We start from the raw sequence: 19,927 nt of genomic DNA, 5'->3' as shown, positions 1-19,927 counted from the left end.
TATTGACAGAATTGAAAATCTCAAAATAGGACAACTGATAAACCACCAGAACATGACATACCATAAGCTAAGTGGTTTTCACGAAACCTCAATTTGGTACCAAAAATCTAGCCAGTATGGAAGACAAATTGAAGTTTATTGAAAAGCAAAAGAATGAATGAAGAACATTTGAAATAAAATCAAAAAGTCTGGAAACACTAGCAGGGCTGACAGCAACCAGGGTTGAAATTTTAGGTCAAAGATCCCTCACAAAGCTGGGAAAGACTACAGCAATTTTGTTTTAATACTAAAGAGGGTGGGAAGAACAGCATATTCCAGGAGACTATCTACCTAAGTGAAAAGTGGAGTTGCTACAGTGATACTGTTAAAAAAAATGCAAATGCTCGACTGTAACTGCTCTGACTTGCAAGTTAGAGCTGTAGAGAATACAACACTGATCAAGTGAAATCAATGACAAAAATAAAATTACAATTTGGTATCACATATGCTGCATTGCTCAAGCCAGATCAGGAACATCTGGATCCAGCAACAATTAAGTGTTATCCAACACTAACAATATCAGAAGAGATCCTACATCCACAACTACTGCCTTTGAATAGGTATAACTGAACCCCAAAGCACTATTTCAAAATCACACCATTTATCTTGACAATATATTTATAAACAATATGGTCATGATTTTGGAGGCCAGCTGCATGCATAATTGGCTGCTACATTTCCACAAACACAAACAACCTTCTGAAGACCTCATTGGCTGTAAAGAGGCATGAAAGAGAAAGGAAAAGTATTGTGTCAATGCATATTTATATCCTCAAGAAAAAAATCCTTCTAGTCCATTTACACCAAGTGCAGAATCAATATTTTCATTCTGAAACTATCTTCATATCTTGGCTCATAAACCAGAGGTCTATAATCCAGTCCTCATTGGATCAGAGGTGGAGAGGGTCAGGAACTTTAAATTCTATTGTGTTATTTTGGAAGACATGTCCTACACCCAGCACAGAAGTGCAATTATGAAGAAAGCACAGCAGCATCTCTACTTCCTTATGGGTTTGCGAAAATTTGGCATGACATTTCAAATGCTGTCAAACTTCTATAGATGTATAATGGAAAGTGTATTGACTGGCTGTGATATTCTTGATTTGTTGACATAACCTTTTTGGATCAGTAATAGGGATTCTTTCTAGTCGCTCACGTTCCTGGTTTAACCATTCTTCTTTGACTTTTTGACATAAGCTTTTAACTTTATCTGAGGACTTATATTCTATAGGATTTGCTTTCTTCTGTCTCCTTTCTTCCATTAAATTTTTGATTTCATCTGTCATCCATTTATTCTTTGAACGAGTGATTTAAGTGCAAAAAAATTTGTTTATTTTATTGACTACACAAAGGCATTTGATAATGTGAAGTACAGTAAGTTATTTGAAATATTACAGGAAACTCTAGATCTAGATTCAAAAGACCTCCGCCTAATCAGAAATCTGTACTGGGGACAAACTGCCGCTATAAGAATAGATGGAGAAGTGTGTCAGTTTACGAAAATCAAGAGCGGCGTTAAACAAGGGAGTGTTTTCTCCCCTGATTTATTTAATGTATACAGTGAAACAATAAGAGACATCTTGGGAATCAAAGTTGGCAGTGAAAACATCAGTAATTTCAGATATGCAGATGACACAGTGTTAATTGCAAGTATGGAGGAAGAACTACAAAACTTAACTGATATAGTTGTTGAAGAAAGTACAAAAATAGGTCTATCAATTGTAAAAAGACAATGTATGGTGATATCCAAAAAGGAGAATCCTATCTACAGGCTGAGAATAAACAGGAAAGACATAAAACAAGATGATATATTCACCATCCAAAAAAATATCAGACTGTATATTATTCTTAGATGCAGAAAAAGCCTTTGATAGGATTGAGTGGAATTATCTTTTTAAGACCTTAGAAAAGTTTAATTTTGGGCCTAATTTTATTCGTTGGGTTAAATTAATCTACTTGTCTCCTACTGCTCAGGTTATTACTAACTCCCAAATTTCTAAGCACTTTAAATTACAGCAGGGAACTAAACAAGGATGTCCTCTTAGTCCTTTACTTTTTGCTTTAGCTATAGAACCCTTAGCAATAGCACTTCAAGAAGCAAAGGACATTTCTGGTATACTAAGGGAAGGTATGTCACATAAAATTTCATTATATGCTGATGATATTTTACTTTTTATCTCTAACAAGTACAGAATTTCTGCTACTTAGGAAGCTGGGTGACATCGGATGGCAGGCGCAACATGGACATCACAAGAATAGGGATGGCAAATGACACCTTTACAAGAATGAAGAATATACTGACCAATACTAAACTAGGCATGACCCACCTCAGAGTACTGAAATGTTACGTTTGTCCAGTTATGTTATATGGCTCAGAATGTTGGGCAATATCTAGTAACATGAGGAAACGAATTGAAACAGCAGAGATGTTTTTGAGGAGGATGCAAAGAATATCGTGGATGAAACAAATATCTAACAAGGATGTCACGAACAGAGCAAACACAAAAGAGAAATAATGTATGAGACCATGAAAAGGCAACATAACTTCATTGGACATGTGATTCAGAAACACGAGTTAGAATGCATGATATTTGTGGAAAAGACTGAAGGGAAGAAAGCAAGAGGAAGACGAAGACTAGCCATGATTGAGACACCTGATTATGATGATGATTGACTAGCTGTATAACAACCTGTTATGGAAATACCCGTGAACTGAAAATCCTACAAAAAGTAGCAGGTATGGTCCAGTCCATCATGGGTAAATCCCTCCCACCATTGACACATCTATACAAAGCACTGTCACAGGAATGCAGTCCCTCACCACCCAGGCCATGCAGTCTTCTCACTGCAGCCATCAATGTCGTACAGGAGCCTCAGGACTCACACCACCAGGTTTAGGAACAATCATCTCTCACCTATCAGGCCTTTGTACCAAAGGGGGTTTATTTTTCCCATCGTTGAAATGTTCCGATATCTATAGAATCACTTTCAAGGACTTTTCATAATCACATTCTTGATATTTATTTTTTAGTATTTTTTTTGCAGTTTGTTGTCTTTTGTATACTGGTTGAACACCGTAGTTGGTGTAGTTGTTCATTGATTCCATTATGGGTTGAGTATGCTCACAAGAAAATTAATTTCAGGGTTGTATATGATGGCATACACTAAATAGGTGGCATACAAAAAAGATTTATTTTTAAGCTTGTACTTTGATACTTTCAATCTTCTACCTTCCACTGACCACAGAATGTCTGTTTTGACTTTCCTTGCCAATTTTATCTACATCTTGAAACTTTCAAACCTCATAGCTGATAAAGACCGCTGATTTATAACATCAATTCTTTTGCCATCCGAAGGTGTTGCCTGGCTCTTTATTTTTTGCATATTTACTGAATCAACAGTGACAATTACGGGCAGATTCAGTCAATTGATCCAAGGAGTGCAAAATGCAAGAGATACCATAAACTGTCTCACCCCTTTTTACAAAAGTACATGAAAAAGCATTCTGGCTTTCATGAAAGTAGTTACCCAACAATAAGAGTATGTATCTTATGTAGAGGTTACCAAATGTAGGTGTTACATATCTAGTTCCAAGAATCCTTACTGGTAAGTATTATACCCAAATTGATTCAGTCAAGACAATTTGCCTTAAAAAAGTTGACAAACAAAACTACAAAACTGAAATGAGAGCTTCATAGTAAATTGTTCCAGACACAAAAATTTAGCTATAAACAAAGCATTAACATAATTAAATATTTCTCACAGAAGCAGCATCATAGAATAGGGCAAATTGCCCTAACAGCTAACAGTCTCATTGCATAAATGTCATAGCTACTTTCAACAGGAAAAACCACTTTCTGCTTTTTACCCTGAACTCACAAATCCTTCGTTGTATATGGAAATAAATTAAATGACCATGCATTTTGTTTTGGCTCTATATTCAGCCCACTGATTTTTTTTTGTGTGTGTGTGTGCGTGTGCGTGTGTGTCTGTGTGGTGAGAACAAGAATACAGATCAGCACCTTAAGTACTTCCAATATTTTTGCCTAGTGTTCAGCTAAAACACAAATTTATATTACTTTATCTCCACCTTGTGGCAAACAACGACTTAACTTGAAAAAAGGCAAGATAGTGAATGAGCTCAGAACAATAAGTAGCAGAGTCCGGCAGTTTGAACTGTGCTCAAATCAATGGATACGTAATAGACTAAAAAGTAGAAAAAAGGGGTCAATTGAGAACAATAGCCAGTTACTTTGTGCCCCCATTTCTATTTTGCTTTCAATAACACCTTCATCAAGTTAGATGTTTTCCATTCAGCAAAATAAAGTTACAGTCCCCTCCCAAGATCCATTTTAATGTTTTTTTTAAAAATAATAATAACTTACCTTCCTTATATTGATATTTTTGATCTGACAACTTAATTCCATCTGGCTTGACATTTTCTACATCTTGTTTATCCTCCTTCTCCTCCCAGGTTTCCTCTGGTTCTTCACGAGCTGGAGCAATTGGTTCAGCCACTTCAGTAGGTACAGCGGCAGGCTGGGCAGCAGACTCAGCTGCAGGCTCTTTGAATTGAGGCTGCAAAAAAAAACAATGAGTATGAAAGTTGCGTTTCAGATAAATGGCTGCTAACTATTTGAGAAGCATATCCTAAACACTAACTTGGATTTCATTATGCCATCTCCCCCAATCCTGAAAACGCTCAACCTTCGCAATTCCATGGAATAAAGAATTCTGAAGCTGCATCGCTCTGAACAAATTACTTTCAGTCCTAAAAGGACTATTCCCTTCACCAAGTGTTTGATATCCCTTAACTAGGAAAGATAACCTCCTTTCAACTGCCCTTGTTAGGCCCCATCACCCTCTCCTTACACTATTCTAGGAAAGACGCAGGCAAATGTTTGTTCAATTGCAAGTACATTATTTTATGTAGTATTTAAAAAGACCAACCTGTTTTTTAATACACAGTATATTCACAATAACCGCTATCTTTGTCATTGGTTGGTAGAATTAATGATGATGGTATTACCCAAATTCTTATATTTATTTCAAGCATTACCAATTTTTATTCCTAAATCTTTTTTTGATATTATTGACTCCAAAATATCTTCTTATCTTTGGCAGAATAAAAATCCTAGACTAGGCAAAAAATATTTACAGAAGCCTAAGGAGGAAGGTGGTTTGGCTTTGCCAAATTTGAGATTTTATTACTGGGCAGTTAATATACGATATTTAATATTTTGGACACAAGAAATGACTACAGCTGCCTGCCCACAATGGGTAAATTTGGAATGTAAATCTGTACAAGACTTTTCGTTGTTTTCAATCTTAGGATCTTCACTTCCTTTTTCTTTATCTAAATTGAATAAACAATTAACTAATCCTATTGTCAAATACACATTGCGAAACTGGTTTCAATTTCGTAAATTTTTTGGTTTGAATGAGTTTATTCTATCATGCCCTATAGTATCTAATTATTTTTTTCGGCCTTCCTTTATGGATCAAATTTTTTTTAATGGAAAACAAAAGGCATAACATGTTTTTGTGATTTGTTTTTAGATGATAACGTTATGTCCTTTGAACAGTTATCTAAAAAATATAATTTACCTAAAACTCATTTTATTTTAGATATTTGCAAGTTAGAAATTTTTTGTATAATGAGTTGGAGTTCGGAGTCTTTTCCGAAACTAGGTCATTTGGACATTACGGAAAGAATTTTGGCTCTGAATCCTTCTCAAAAGGATTTAGAATTATAATATGATTATTAATATTTATAATATGATTATGAATATACAGCCAGATGTATCAGAAAAAATTAAGAAGGAATGGGAAGAAGAACTTCATTGTCTTATACCCACTGAGCAATGGGAGAAAATGTTACTATTAGTTAATTCGTCCTCTATTTGTGCTAAACATGCTCTTATACAATTTAAGGTTGTACATAGAGCTCATATGTCTAAGGATAAACTTGCTCGATTTTATTCTTAGTTAATTCAACCTGTGATGTTGCCTCATTAACCCATATGTTTTGGTCTTGCCCTTGTTTACAAAATTACTGGAAAGATATTTTCAGTATTATTTCAAGAGTTTTGAATATTAATATCCAACCGCATCCTTTTACCGCAATATTTGGTTTACCAATGGTGGATAATAGTTGTCTATCCTTTTCATCCCGACGAATGATTGCATTTGTTACACTAATGGCTAGAAGATCTATTCTATTGAATTGGAAAGAAATTAATCCTCCAACTATATTTCAGTGGTTTTCTCAAACCATTTCTTGTTTGAGCTTAGAAAAAATTAGAAGTGTTGTTTTTGATCCTTCAGTTAAATTTGAAGAAACTTGGAGACCATTTATTCAACATTTTCATATGAGTTGAATTGTCTTTTCCTAAACCTTACTTATATTATCCTTAATTGTTTGGATGGAGGTTTGGAGTTATTGGCACAACTGTATATGTACTTAACATTATTCAATGGCCCATGCTGGTTAGTGTTTTTTTTTCTCTTTTTTTTCTCTGGGGTCTTTTTTTTCTTTTTATTTCTTTGTTCATCAATGTTAAGAGTTTGGGAGGTTATATATTTTATTATTATATGAATGTCTATTTAAACTATTAATTATGTACTCTCAAACACTTTGTATTCATGTTTCATTTATGTTTGTTTAAAATTAATAAAAAGATTTAAAAAGAAAAAAAAAATAACCGGGTGTTCTCAGCAAGGCCATACACAACTATAGAAAGATGTTGTTCTTGTACTCAAATTTTAATGTAATAAAACCCAACAGGCCTTCATCAACCGTGGGATTGAGTTTAAGAGCTGAAAGGAAATGTTACAGAATGTATAGGACCCTGGTCAGACCCCACTTGGAGTACTGTGCTCAGTTCTGGTCACCTCACTACAGGAAGGATGTGCAAACTATAGAAAAGGTCCAGAGCAGATTTACAAAAGAAGTTGCCTGGATTGGGGAGCATGCCTTATGAGAAAAGAACATAGAAAACCTACAGCACAATACAGGCCCTTTGGCCCACAAAGTTGTGCCAAACATATCCCTACCTTAGAAATGACCAGACTTACCCATTCCCTCTATTTTACTAAGCTCCAGGTACCTATCCAAAAGTCCCTTAAAAGACCCTATCATATCTGCCTCCACCACCGTTGCCGGCAGCACATTCCACGCACTCACCACTCTGCATAAAGAAACTTACCTCTGGCATCTCCTTTGTACCTACTCCCCAGCACCTTAAATCTGTGGCCTCTTGTGGCAACTATTTCAGCCCAGGAAAAAGCCTCTGACTATCCACACAATCAATGCCTTTCATCATCTTATACACCTCTATCAGGTCACCTCTCATCCTCCATCACTCCAAGGAGAAAAGACCAAGTTCACTCAACCTGTCTCATAGGTTAGTTTTTCTTCGACCTCCCCCCACACACAGAGAGTGGTGAGTGTGTAGAATGGGCTACTGGCCATTGGTGGAGGAGGAAGATATGGTAGGGTCTTTTAAGAGGCTCCTGGATAAGTACATGGAGCTTAGAGGTCTATGGGTAACTTTAGATAATTTCTAACTAAATACACGTTCAGTACAGTATTGTGGGTCAAAGGTCTGTATTGTGCTGTAGGTTTTCTATGTTTCTGTGTAATTTGCCTTCCTAGCTGCTTTTGGATATTAGCATTAAGTAACATGAACTGATCCCTTTGAGTGTCATCTCATGATGTATCAGCCCCTAAGCACCAGCAATATTGTATCTCTGCCAACGTAGGGAAAAAAAACCTGTCATGCTTTTGCCTGCTGTCTCAGTTTGTCCAAAATCCCATAAAGCCTCTGGACTATGCAATCCCACTTTTGTGCAGTCAAACTTGGATTTTATTTTTCCTTCAGTAAAGTCTGTAATTGAACCTGAAATACATTTCCAACCCAGGACATGCCCTTTCATTCCTCTTAGCCAAGTCTTTTACTACAATCCTTTTCATCAAGTCATGGCGAAAGCCTTCTGTAAATCCAAATGCAAGAATTTTCTGATTCCCCTTTATGTAGTCAACAAGATTCACCCTTAAAATTCCATATTTCACTATTTTCCCCAATAGTAAGCAACTTGACAGGTCAGTGGTTCCAAGTCTCAAACAGGGAAGTCTCAATTCTCAATCTGTAGACACTATCACAGATACTGAACAGTGTCCCACATTATTCTTACAGCCAGAATATACTGAAAACTCTTGGGTTGGATGAGGGTTTACTTAATTTCTTCCTTTAAAAATTTAAAAAATTTTTTTAAATTAAAGCCAAAGTAACGCCATCTGCTCACAGCAATCTTGATGTACAAAGTCAACCTCAGACTGATCAGTATTCCATGAAACTGTGGAGATCTGAAGTGAGACAGTAACAGCAATCAAATTCAGATAGCCACCATTTAATGGTCTTTACCCAGGGAGCCAAGACCACCATTAATAGGTCATTCAATAGGCCAACTGGATTGGCATTTGAATTAAATCTTGATGCAGAAAATAGTGTCTAAACTTCTCAGCATGTTACCATAAACACAAGACCCCATCATATACAATTAATACTTTGTGATGTATATTGTGTATGGAAGATATGTATGCTTTATATTTTAAACAAACTTCATGGTCATTGCACACAAGCTACCACATCGGTTTGGAGTGAGGAAATGCCAAGGAGGTCCAAGGTAACACAGACCAGAAGTGCTCACTGCCCAGATATATAGACACAAACCACATGCTCTTTCACTCAATTCTGCCACTCCCCTGCCAAAACACCCAACTCCAGATACCCCCTTCCTTGAGACCCCTTTTCCTAAAGCCTCTTCACTCGGTCCCATCCCCTTTCAACTCTCAAAACGAGTTTCAGTATTTATATCATGCCAGAAGTCTGAAATTCAAAAGGATCTGAGCAACATCTGCATTATAATACACTTTCAGCAGAGGGTTCAAAAGCTAGGTAATTCCACAACCAGTGACGAGTTAATTATTGCACATCTTAGCAGATGTATGATACAGACACTGACAGTCTGGATCCTGCATGTAAGTAGTATTTCTAACTCGTGCATTATGTTTAAGCACAAATACCTCTTTGAAAGCATCAAGCAGGTCTCCAACTGCCTCTTTTTTGTTTAAGTCCTTCATTTTCCTCTTCTTCTTTGGCACCGATACAGCCGCAGCTGAAAAAGAGAAATGTCTTCAGTGAACTGACAACACGCATAAACAATGACTGAGAAATGAGATCATTCTATAATAATTAGCAAAGGTAAAGCCCATTAAGGATCAGCATGATTATGATCTTAAATTTAACTGCAAACTGAGAACTAACTTCACATTTGAACAATTAAATGTTGAATCATGAACAACAGGTTTAAAAGCTCAGTACACAAGAACAATACAAAGTAATCTTCCCCCCAACTACTCTTCTGTTCCAGTACACATGGCTTTCAATCCTCTCATTGCTCAAGAATGTATCAATCCCTTCTTTAAATATATCTGGTTTCCAAAGACTCCAAAATAAATTCCTGTGCAACTCAGTTTTAAATAAGTCCTATTCTTACTGTTTCCGCATTTAATTGCACCTCTTGTCAACATTTACTGTTACACCTTGAGAATTTTGTATGTTTCAATAAGATTAGCCACCGTTCATACTTCAAGGAAATCAAGTCTAACATTTTTAGCTGCTCACCATAAGACAAACCTATTGTCCCAGAAATTGGCTTACTGGACTACCTCCAATACTAATACACCTTTTGTTATGGGGACTAAAGCTGTGCACAGTTCTTTAGGCCCAGCGTCACCAGTACCCCATATTAGAGTAACAAATACTGGCGACATTGGCAGACTGCTATTCTGGTAATAACAATCTATCCTGAAAGAATTCTCAAATTATTGGGAACTGATTTTTGTAGTAGATAAAATCTGCTCACAGAGAATTTGTGAAAAAAGAAGAAATGTACAAGTTACATATCATGATGCTTGCATAAACAAAAAAGATGTTATGAAAAATCACGATCTGGATTCTCTTCAAAGAATGCACACCTTCCTGGAACACAGAGGCCCCCTATACTTCCCTGTATTTCAACCACAAGCTAATTTACTATTTGCTGGGCTTAAATGTTAACCATGAAGACTGATGCCAAGTACTGGCTTTAGTTTAGTTTGTTTCCTATTATTAATCCTCAGCTCCACTCAACAAGTTTCCTATATTTAATTTAGCCAGCATCTTCCTTTTTATATATGCAAGTACTTGCTGTTTGTTTTGAAATGCCAGTTTAGCCCGAATTAATTCTCTTGTTTTATTAGCTATTTAGCTCAGGAAAAAAATTGCAGCCGTCTAAACTGACATCTGATGTTACTACTTTGTATGCTTTAACTCTTGATTTAATATTTACCTTGAAAAGATTTACCAAAAAGATTGTTTATCTTTCTGAATGTGACTAATCTCAACTTCAGCATTATGAAATGGCAGCATATATATCTGCCAAAATGGATTGAAAATTCAAATGCAACATTTAGAAGTAAAAAGCAAATTAGATATGTATATAAAAATAAACCTGCATGACTAAGAGGAAAGAAAATGACTGAGTTGTTATCATTGGGCCTTATCTACTGCAAAACAGGTTCTGTTAATTCATTATTATTATTGTTAAGAGCAGATCACTTGAAGAGTGCCTAGGCTCTGCATCTACTCCACACTGAGAAATGTTGGTAAACTGCATCAACCTACCATTAATATCACTATTAGTACTTTGATAGCATAATTGCTACCATATTACTCTGGACAAGACTGACAATATTATAATAATATGCCATAATTTCACTTGAAAGCCATGGCTCTATTTCACTCTGATTCCACTGACTCTGACCTCCTGCACCCCCTCCAGTCAAAACTCAATGCAATTAAGATGTGCTTTGCTTTCAAGACAAAGGAATAATATTCATAACTGTAGTTTTCCTTAAAAACTTTTAAACCTGGAGAAAATATACCAATGCTTATGTCCAGAAATGGAGGACAAGCAGACTGCATTATCTGTCAAACCACATGGTGACTAATGGTGTTCCACAAGGGTATGTGTCACAATAGATTCATTTTATGTTTCTCTGTCAATGATTTGGATGATGGAATTGATGGCTTTGTTGCAAAGTTTCCAGTCAACAGCAAAGAGGGCCATGCAGTTTTGAGGGACTAGAGAGGCCGCAGAAGGACACATTAGGAGAATGAGCAAAGAAGTGGCAAATGGAATAGTGTTGGGAAGTGTATGGTCATGCACTTTGGTAGAAGAAATGGAAGGGTTGACTACTTTCCAGATGGAGGGAAAAGGCTGAGGCGCAAAGGAACTTGGGAGTCCTTGTGAAGGATTCCCTAAAGGTTAATTTGCAGGTAAAGTCTGTAGTGAGAAAGACAAATGCGATGTTAGCATTAATTTCAAGAGGACTAAAATTTAAAAGGAAGGATGTAATGTTGAGACTTTATAAAGCACTGGTGAGACCTCACTTGGGAGTACTGTGTGCAATTTTGGGCCCCTTCTCTTAGAAATTATGTGCCGAAACTGAAGAGGGTTTAAAGGAGGTTCAGGAAAACGATTCCAGGATTGAATGGTTTGTCATATGAAGAGCAATTGATGGCTCTGGGCCTGTATTCAATAGAATTCTGAAGAATAAGGGGTGACCTCATCAATAAGAGTGGAGGTGGGGAGGATGTTTCTTATGGTGGGAAAGTCTAAGACTAGAGTAGAGCAGACTCAGAATACAGCAGTGACCTTTTAGAAGAGATGTAGAGGAATTTCTTTAGCCAGAGAGTGATGAATCAGTGGAATTTGTTGCCAAAGGCAGCTGTGGAGGCCCAGTCCTTACAGTGGCATGCAAAAGTTTGGGCAACCTGGTCAAAATTTCTGTTACTATGAATAGCTACACGAGAAAAAGATGACCTGATCTCCAAAAGGCAAAAAAGATGACACATTTCTTTAATATTTTAAGCAAGATTGCTTTTTTATTTCCATCTTTTACAAGTTTCAAAATAACAAAAAAGGAGAAGGACCCTAATTAAGGTCTGAGAGCTTGGTAAAAGTTATGAGAGCTCAAATCTCTTAGGGTTCCCAAAATTTTGCATGGTGCTCCTTTCCTTTTTCTCCCCACTCTAAAATTGTACAAAACAAAAATAATACACTACCTTGCTTAAAATGTTGAAAAAATGTTTCATCTTTAACTTTATGACTTTTGGAGATCAGTTCATCTTCTACTCACTTAACTATTCACAGTAACAGAAATTTTGACCAGAGGTGCCCAAACTTTTACATGCCACTGTATGTATACTTACAGCAGAGGTTGATAGATTCTTGACTAGGCAGGGTATGAAGATAAACAGGGGAGAGAGACAGGAAATTGAGGCTAAGAGGAAAAATAGATCAGCTATGATGAAATGGCTGAGCAGACTCGATGGGTCAAATGTCCTAACCCTGCTCCTATACTTTATGATCTTATGTAAAAACATAAGCTTCAATTTCACTCCATGTCACATTAGGGAAGATAATAATTTTAAAAGCAATAGCATTTAACTTCAGCTCGTGTTTCCACCTACATCCTTTCAGAATGCAAGACATCAACACATACTTAACATTAAACTTTCCCTGTAATGCTGTACAATTCTCTCAATATTTATTACTAATACCTTGCATAGAATTGTCATTAGTCTGTGATAACACAGCTGCTGATGGCAAAGGATCTTGCGTTTGGTTTTCTACAGAGTCCTCCTCCTCCTCTTCCTTTTCTTTCTCCTTCTCTTCTTTCTCTTTCTCCTCTTTCTCCTTGGGACATGCCAAGACAGTTTCATTCTCTTTAGATTTCAATGTTTCAGGCTCAGAAATGGGACTAATATGAGATTCCTGCTGAGCATCTGAAACTTCTGATTCCTGCTCTTTTGAAGGCTCCAGGCCATTAGTCAATTTTGGTTCTTCAGGTTGTGCAATAGGTGAATCCATTACAGGTTCAAGTGAGGGTTCAAGTGAAGGCTCAGATTCTTGATTAGGCTCAACTTCCTGTGTTGGCGTAAAACCATTACTTTCAACTGTCAAGATTTTCGTGCAAGATTCATCTGGAATCACTTCTTCTTTCTGTAGCTCTTGTATCTCTGTTTCACTTTTCTGCATTTCTTTAGCCACATGTGGCAAAGTAGGAGGTTCTGCCAAAGGGTTCATTTCATCACCGCCGCCATCAAGTGGCGCAGAATCTGTTACCGTCACATCACAAGATATTGCAATGTTTGTAGTGTCCTCTGGCTCTGTGATTGGAGTTTCCTGGACTTCTTCAGAGTCTGTTTGTTTAGTGTTGCTTTCAGATTTGTCTCCTACAATTTCAGGCGAAACAGATTTCTCAAGTTGGTTCAGCTCTTCTAATGGTTTAGATGTCACAACAGGAGACTTTGGTTTATCTATGAAAATGAAAAAAAAAAGTTATTAGAAACATCAAATAGAACTCAAAACTGAGGAGAGACATCATGGTGAAGATGATAATTGTCTAGATAAGCCTTCGATAAAGTCAAAGTCAAACTTACTATTGAAACACGTGTTCGTTACTAAATACTACCTTGAAATTATTTTCGTGCAAACATTTAAAGGAAAATAAGTACAATAGAATTTTAAAACAAAGGCTGACAAACCAATGTGAAAAGTTAAGGCAGATTGCGTCCAATTGTGTAACATTTGAGTATACAAATTTATGACTTTAATACTTTAAAACTTCAGTAGCCATCTTGTACCACCAAAGAACATCTACCACAATCCAGTAAATAAACATTTACCAAAATTCAAACAAACTGTGCACTTCAAAAGACAATCAGCATCCATGCAAGGAAATAACTTATAATTTACTATGAATTTTTTAAATTGAATTATATCAGTCCTGTGGTGGTTAGCCCAAAAACAGTTGCTTGCAGTGTGCTTGTGCTCTACGTAACTGAAGAAAATTGGCACAAGCATCAAAATGATAAATAAGTAAACTTAGTAGTAATAAATTAATCAAGCTCCCAGCAATGGAAATTGAAGTTCAGCAGTACGACACGATAAATTATTTGGATACAGTTACTTGGAAAAGCTCCCCCAAAGCCTGAATTAAAAAAAAACAATTACAAGAATATACTAGGAACCAAATCGCAACACATTTGGCAGTTTGGTTAATGACCATCCAAACCGAAAATGTATCATCATTTTGTCGACATAATCAAACTGTTAACTCATTCCAATGCTGAGCTTTTCAACTCACCTGGCCGGATGACAACTGGCACCGGATGAGGACTTTCCCCATTTGCCTGTACAGCACCACCTCCTTCTAAACTTCCTGCAGACTGTTAAATGAGAAAGACTGATATAAACTTCACTTAATATCTTTAATATCAAATGTTTAAATTCCCTTGAAATCACTTGACATATATTTAAAATTTCAATCAGAGGTTATAGCTTTTCTTAGGACATAGGAAGCATATTTAGTGCACAAAAAATACCCAAATAAGAATCAGTGTCAACCCAACAGAAGCTGCTAGAAACATCAGCAATACCATTTTAATTTTTATTACTTTTGACAGCACAAGTGTTGGTGTGATAGTGGAAATAATGTAGGACCAGGTGCTGAGTGGTTGACAAATCAGCATCTTGATGGGTCCAAGCTGTCCCTATATAGCATCTCTGATGCTTTACATGTCACACATTTCATATGGATACTTTAACTCAACAGTTTATATTATACAGCATTCCCAGATGTTTCCAATGCTTGGGGAAAACAAATTCACTCCCTGCCTTCCATAGAACAGAGCACAACAAGCATAGTTAAAGGTCTTTTGGGCCAATATGCTGTGCCGACCTTTTAACCTTCAAGATCAATCTAATCTTTCCCTGCGACATAACCCTCCATTTCATTTCTAACTCTCTCAGTCCTGATTGGGTTATTGCCCTAAAATGTTAAACACTTCTCTTCACAAATGTTGAGAATGCTATTCCCAACGTTTTCTATTTTTAATCTGGAGTATCTTACAAGAGTGTAATAAACCTAAGTTCCATATATTTGTAACTACAGTCTAAATGGGTGACAGATGACAGATTAAAATTCAAACTGACAATCTAAGAAAAGCAACTGTAACTCTGCAAATATAGCAAAAACAAGAGAAACTATAGAAAGCAAGCTTCGAGAATAATCAACACTATGCACAAAAAAAATCTGCAACACAACAGATAAAGATTTTCAAAAATAAAATAACATTTGATTCGTGGCTTATTTCTTATACAATCTAATATGATGTACTTAATGGTACACAAATATTGGCAATTAGGTAAAATATTTCTAATGCTTCTTTCAATTATAAAATTAAAAATAGGCAATGCCACATCGGGAAAGTAAAAAACATGAGCCAAGCCCAGTTTCTACAAGCACAACAGTAGGATCCATCAGCCAACATACACTTACCTGTGGCGGTGTTGGAGTAGAACCGGATCTTCCTCCAGACATAATCTCTTCTGTGATATCTTTTCCACCCTGGTTTGGATCCCGAATCCGGATCTAATAAGCAAAATATCCAGAAAATAGATGCATCAAGGGACCTTCCTGCTTATAAAAGTTGTTAATGAGGAAGAAATCTATTAAATTGACACTTCACTTTGCTTGATCTATCCTCTAAAATGGCTTCACATTACTGAAAAGCACCACCTCTGGCAATAAAGAACAGGAGCAACAAAAAATGAAAACATAACTTCTCTGCATCACAAATTGAAATAAAATTGAGGGGATTCTACAGTGAACTTTACGAAGTATGAGAAGTATGGCATAATTATTCTTACTTATTCTACCCAAAAGGCCAATAAAGCATCACAGATTATTGTACAAGAAATGACAAAGCCAGTTTTAAAAAAACACCAATTCTATAGTAAATGCACATTTTACACAGGAGAGTAAAGCAAAAATTAAGTAGTCTGCGTTTCCATCTGTTCCACAGTTCTTGTAGACCATGGAACCTTCCTTCCAGCTGACTTCAGAGTCACCCATCTGCCTTCTGACTAACTCTAGCCGAGACTGCATGAGTGTTCCCTCTCCAAAAAAACAGTGGCTTTCAACAGGTTGTAAAACAATAAAAGCTGAAAACTTCCGGGGTGCCGGGGGGAATATTTTTTATAAGCATTGTATTTCCACAATCATTTATGGATTTAAAACTTCACTTCTTTGTTCAGACGGTAGTGAACCTATGGAATTCTCCACCCAACGGTTCTGGAAGATACACACATAAAATGCTGATAGAACACAGCAGGCCAGGCAGCATCTCTAGGGAGAAGCACTGTCGACGTTTCAGGCCAAGACCCCTCGCCAGGACTAACTGAAAGGAAAGATATTAAGAAATTTGAAAGTAGGAGGGGGAGGGGGAAATGCAAAATGATAGAAGACCGGAGGGGGTGGGGTGAAGCTGAGAGCTGGAGAAGGGAAAGGATAATGGGACGGAAGGCCTAGGGAGAAGGAAAGGGGGGAGGGGAGCACCAGAGGGAGATGGAGAGCAGGCAGAGTGATGGGAAGAGAGAGAGGGGGAAAAAAGGGGTTGGGAACTAAATATATCAGGGATGGGGGTAAGAAGGGGTGGGGGCATTAACAGAAGTCAATGTTCATGCCATCAGGTTGGAGTCTACCCAGCGGGTATATAAGGTGTTGTTCCTCCAACCTGAGTGTGGCTTCATCTTGACAGTTGGACACATGGATAGACATATCAGAAAGGGAATGGGACATGGAATGTGTGGCCACTGGGAAATCCTGCTTTCTCTGGCAGACAGAGCATAGGTTTCTGATCAGACATGAACACTGACTTCTCTAACTTCCGTTAATGCCCCCCTCCCCTTCTTACTCCATCTCTGATATATTTAGTTTCACCACCCCCTTTTTCCCCCTCTCTCTCTGCCCATCACTCTGCCTGTTCTCCATCTCCCTCTGGTACTCCTCCACGCTTTCCTTCTCCCTAGGCTTCCCATCCCATGATCTTTTCCCTTCTCCAGCTCTGTATCCCTTTTGCCAATCACCTTTTCAGCTCTCAGCTTCACCCCACCCCCTCCGGTCTTCTATCATTTCGCATTTCCCCCTCTCCCTCTTACTTTCAAATCTCTTACTAGCTTTCCTTTCAGTTAGTCCTGACGAAGGGTCTCGGCCCAGAACATCAACAGCGCTTCTCCCTATAGATGCTGCCCGGTCTGCTACATTCCACCAGCATTTTTGTGTGCTGCTTAAATTTCCAGCATCAGCAGATTTCCTCGTGTTTGCTTTTAAGTTCTGGAAGCTCATTTGCTGAGTTTAACCAAGGCAGGTGGATAGAAAGACTTTTACATTTTGAGAAAATTAAGAGATGTGATAGTGCAGGAGTTAAAATTATCTTAGTGTGTTGCTGGTCTATTTTTATGTTCAATCACAATGAAAATCCACTTGAGTACAAGAAATGGAAACAACAAAGGCAGATTACTGGACAAAATACTAGATATCCCACAAACAATAAACCAAGGGAGCAAGTCCGAACATCAACTTTACGCTCTTTAGTTCAACAGAGATTAGATCAACATGACATTAAGCATTCTGGTACAAAGGCCAACAATCTTCACCACCCTAAACATAAATAACAGTGTGCCCTGCTCTATATACAAAAAGCATTAAGAAAAAAATTGAGGTACCATGGAAAAAGATGGGAAATGGGCTAAACACAAACAGGAGAAAATCTGCAGATGCTGGAAATCCAAAAAACACACACAAAATGCTGGAGGAACTCACCAGATCAGGCAGCATCTACGGAAAAGAGATCAGTAGATATTTTGGGCTGATGCATTGACTATACTCTTTTTCATTGATGCTGCCTGGACTGCTGAGTTCCTCCAGCACTTTGTATGTGTTGCTTGAAATGGGCCAAATACAGGATTCATGTCGGGTAAGATGGCACCATTAAGGTGCAACTGTTCACATGCCGTTCCGATGCAAATTATCAAATATTCCTGCTCAGGACTACTACAGCTGAAATCCAGAATCATAGCCATGTACTTCAGTAGGCAGCATCATTTTAAAATGCTTTTTTAAAAAAAGCAGTTGATGAACTTCTGCTTTGAATCAGTGGACTGGACAACATTCAGGGATTCATCTTCAAGTCTGAATGAATACTCCACAGTTGTCATGTGCCTTCGAGAACATTCTGAACGTACCCAAACCAAAAACTGTGGATGAACCAGAAGATTCATAATCTGCTGGGGGGCTAGATCTGTGGCATTCAAGACTGGTGATCCAGAACTATACAAAAAAAAAATCCAGGTACAACTGACAGAAGACTATTTTAAGGGTTTTCAGTTGAAGATGGGAGTCCAAATCAGGTGTATATCAGCTCTGGCAGGCCACTGCTTCCTTCAAAGCAAAACCTATCACGAATGGGTGCGATGCTTCATTCACAGATGAACTCAACACCTTTTATGCACTCTTTGAAAGGCAGAATTAACTAACACCTGTGTGAATCCCTGCAGCATCTGGTGACCTTGTGATCTCTGTCTCGGAAGCTGATGTTAGAACATCTTTCAAAAAGGTGAACCCTTGTAAGGTGTCAGGCCCAGCTGTACTTGACTAGGTTCTGAAAACCTGTACCAACTGGTGGGACTGCTCAAAGATATCTTCACTGCTACAGTGAGAGGTTTCCAGCTGCTTCAAAAGGGCAACAGTCATACTAGTGCCCAAGAGCAAGGCGAGCTGCCTCAATGACCAACAACCAGTGACACTCACATCTACTGTAATGAAGTACTGGTCATGGCTAGAATCAACTCCTACCTAAGCAAGGACCTGGACCTGGCTAGGTGTAAAGAATGTAGAAGAGATTGGGTGGTTAGTCACAGTTCAAACATTGACAAATTTATAGATGGGGACACAACTGTTGTCAGCAGAATTTCAGATAGTGATGAGGTACCATCAAGGAGTGAGATAGATGAGGTAGTTGAGTGGTGTTGCAGCATACAACCTTGCACTCAAGGGCAGTAGGACCAAGGAACTAGTTGTAGGTTTCAGGAAGGCAAAGTCGGAACACACAGTCTTCATCGAGGGATCAGAAATGGAGACGATCAGCAGTTTCAAGATACTGGGTGTGACATCTGAGCACCCAACATATTGATGCAATTACAATGGCAAGACAACAACTATATTTCATTAGGATGGTTGCATCACCGTCTGGTATGGCAGCCCCATCATGGGCATCAGCCTCCTCAACATCAAGGACACCTTCAAAAGGTGATGCCTCAAAAAGGCAGCAGCCATCATTAAGGAGCCCCATCACCAAGATACCCCTTTTCCCATTGCTCCCTTCAGAGGTAGTACAAGAAGACATACACTCAATGTTTCAGAAGTAACTTCTTGCCCTCCATCATCAGATTACTGAATGTACAATTTACCCATGAACACTTCTTTAGTATTTTTTCCCTCTTTTTGCACTAATTTCTTTATTTTTAAAAAAAGAAAAGTATAATTTATTACTTATTGTTATCTATTGCAGTGTACTACTGCTGCACATCACAGTTCTCAACATATGCCAGAGATATTAAAGCAGATTTTCATTGGCCCCGACAAGAAGTCTAACAACCGTATGCCATTACTTAACTTGAAAAACAAGAGGATGACTAATTAGGAACAAAATCACAAATCACTAGATCGAAACTCGTTACAGGGAAATTGAAATAGATACTTCAGTATAACACTGAGGACTGGATCAACAGGTCAGCAACTGATGAGGTAGACTTTTGATCAAGCCATTAATCAGAGTCCCTATCTGTTCAAGCAGGTGTACCGGATTGCATTGTGTTACAAGGAACTACAGCTATGTTATCTGCCTGTTCTTCAAAGAAATACATTGATAAA

The 19,927-nt window shown here is 37.7% G+C and overlaps 1 protein-coding gene across 8 annotated transcripts in view; it reads right to left on the bottom strand.

Moving 5' to 3' along the window:
- The window catches only part of eif4g1a (eukaryotic translation initiation factor 4 gamma, 1a), a 98,880-nt gene that overhangs the window by 33,575 nt on the left and 45,378 nt on the right, over nt 1-19,927 (bottom strand). For all 8 annotated transcript variants that reach the window (XM_059945130.1, XM_059945090.1, XM_059945108.1 and 5 more), the window contains 5 exons: nt 15,494-15,586; nt 14,300-14,381; nt 12,711-13,469; nt 9,128-9,219; nt 4,425-4,617 (listed from right to left, as the gene is read on the bottom strand). In XM_059945130.1, coding sequence (XP_059801113.1) covers nt 4,425-4,617; nt 9,128-9,219; nt 12,711-13,469; nt 14,300-14,381; nt 15,494-15,586 — 1,219 coding nt within the window. The remainder of the gene's footprint in view (nt 1-4,424; nt 4,618-9,127; nt 9,220-12,710; nt 13,470-14,299; nt 14,382-15,493; nt 15,587-19,927) is intronic.

This window comes from Hypanus sabinus, chromosome 2 (assembly GCF_030144855.1).
Source record: "Hypanus sabinus isolate sHypSab1 chromosome 2, sHypSab1.hap1, whole genome shotgun sequence".
NCBI lineage: Eukaryota > Metazoa > Chordata > Chondrichthyes > Myliobatiformes > Dasyatidae > Hypanus > Hypanus sabinus.
Note: the sequence above shows the minus strand (reverse complement) of the source record. Positions and strands in the feature narration are given on the sequence as shown.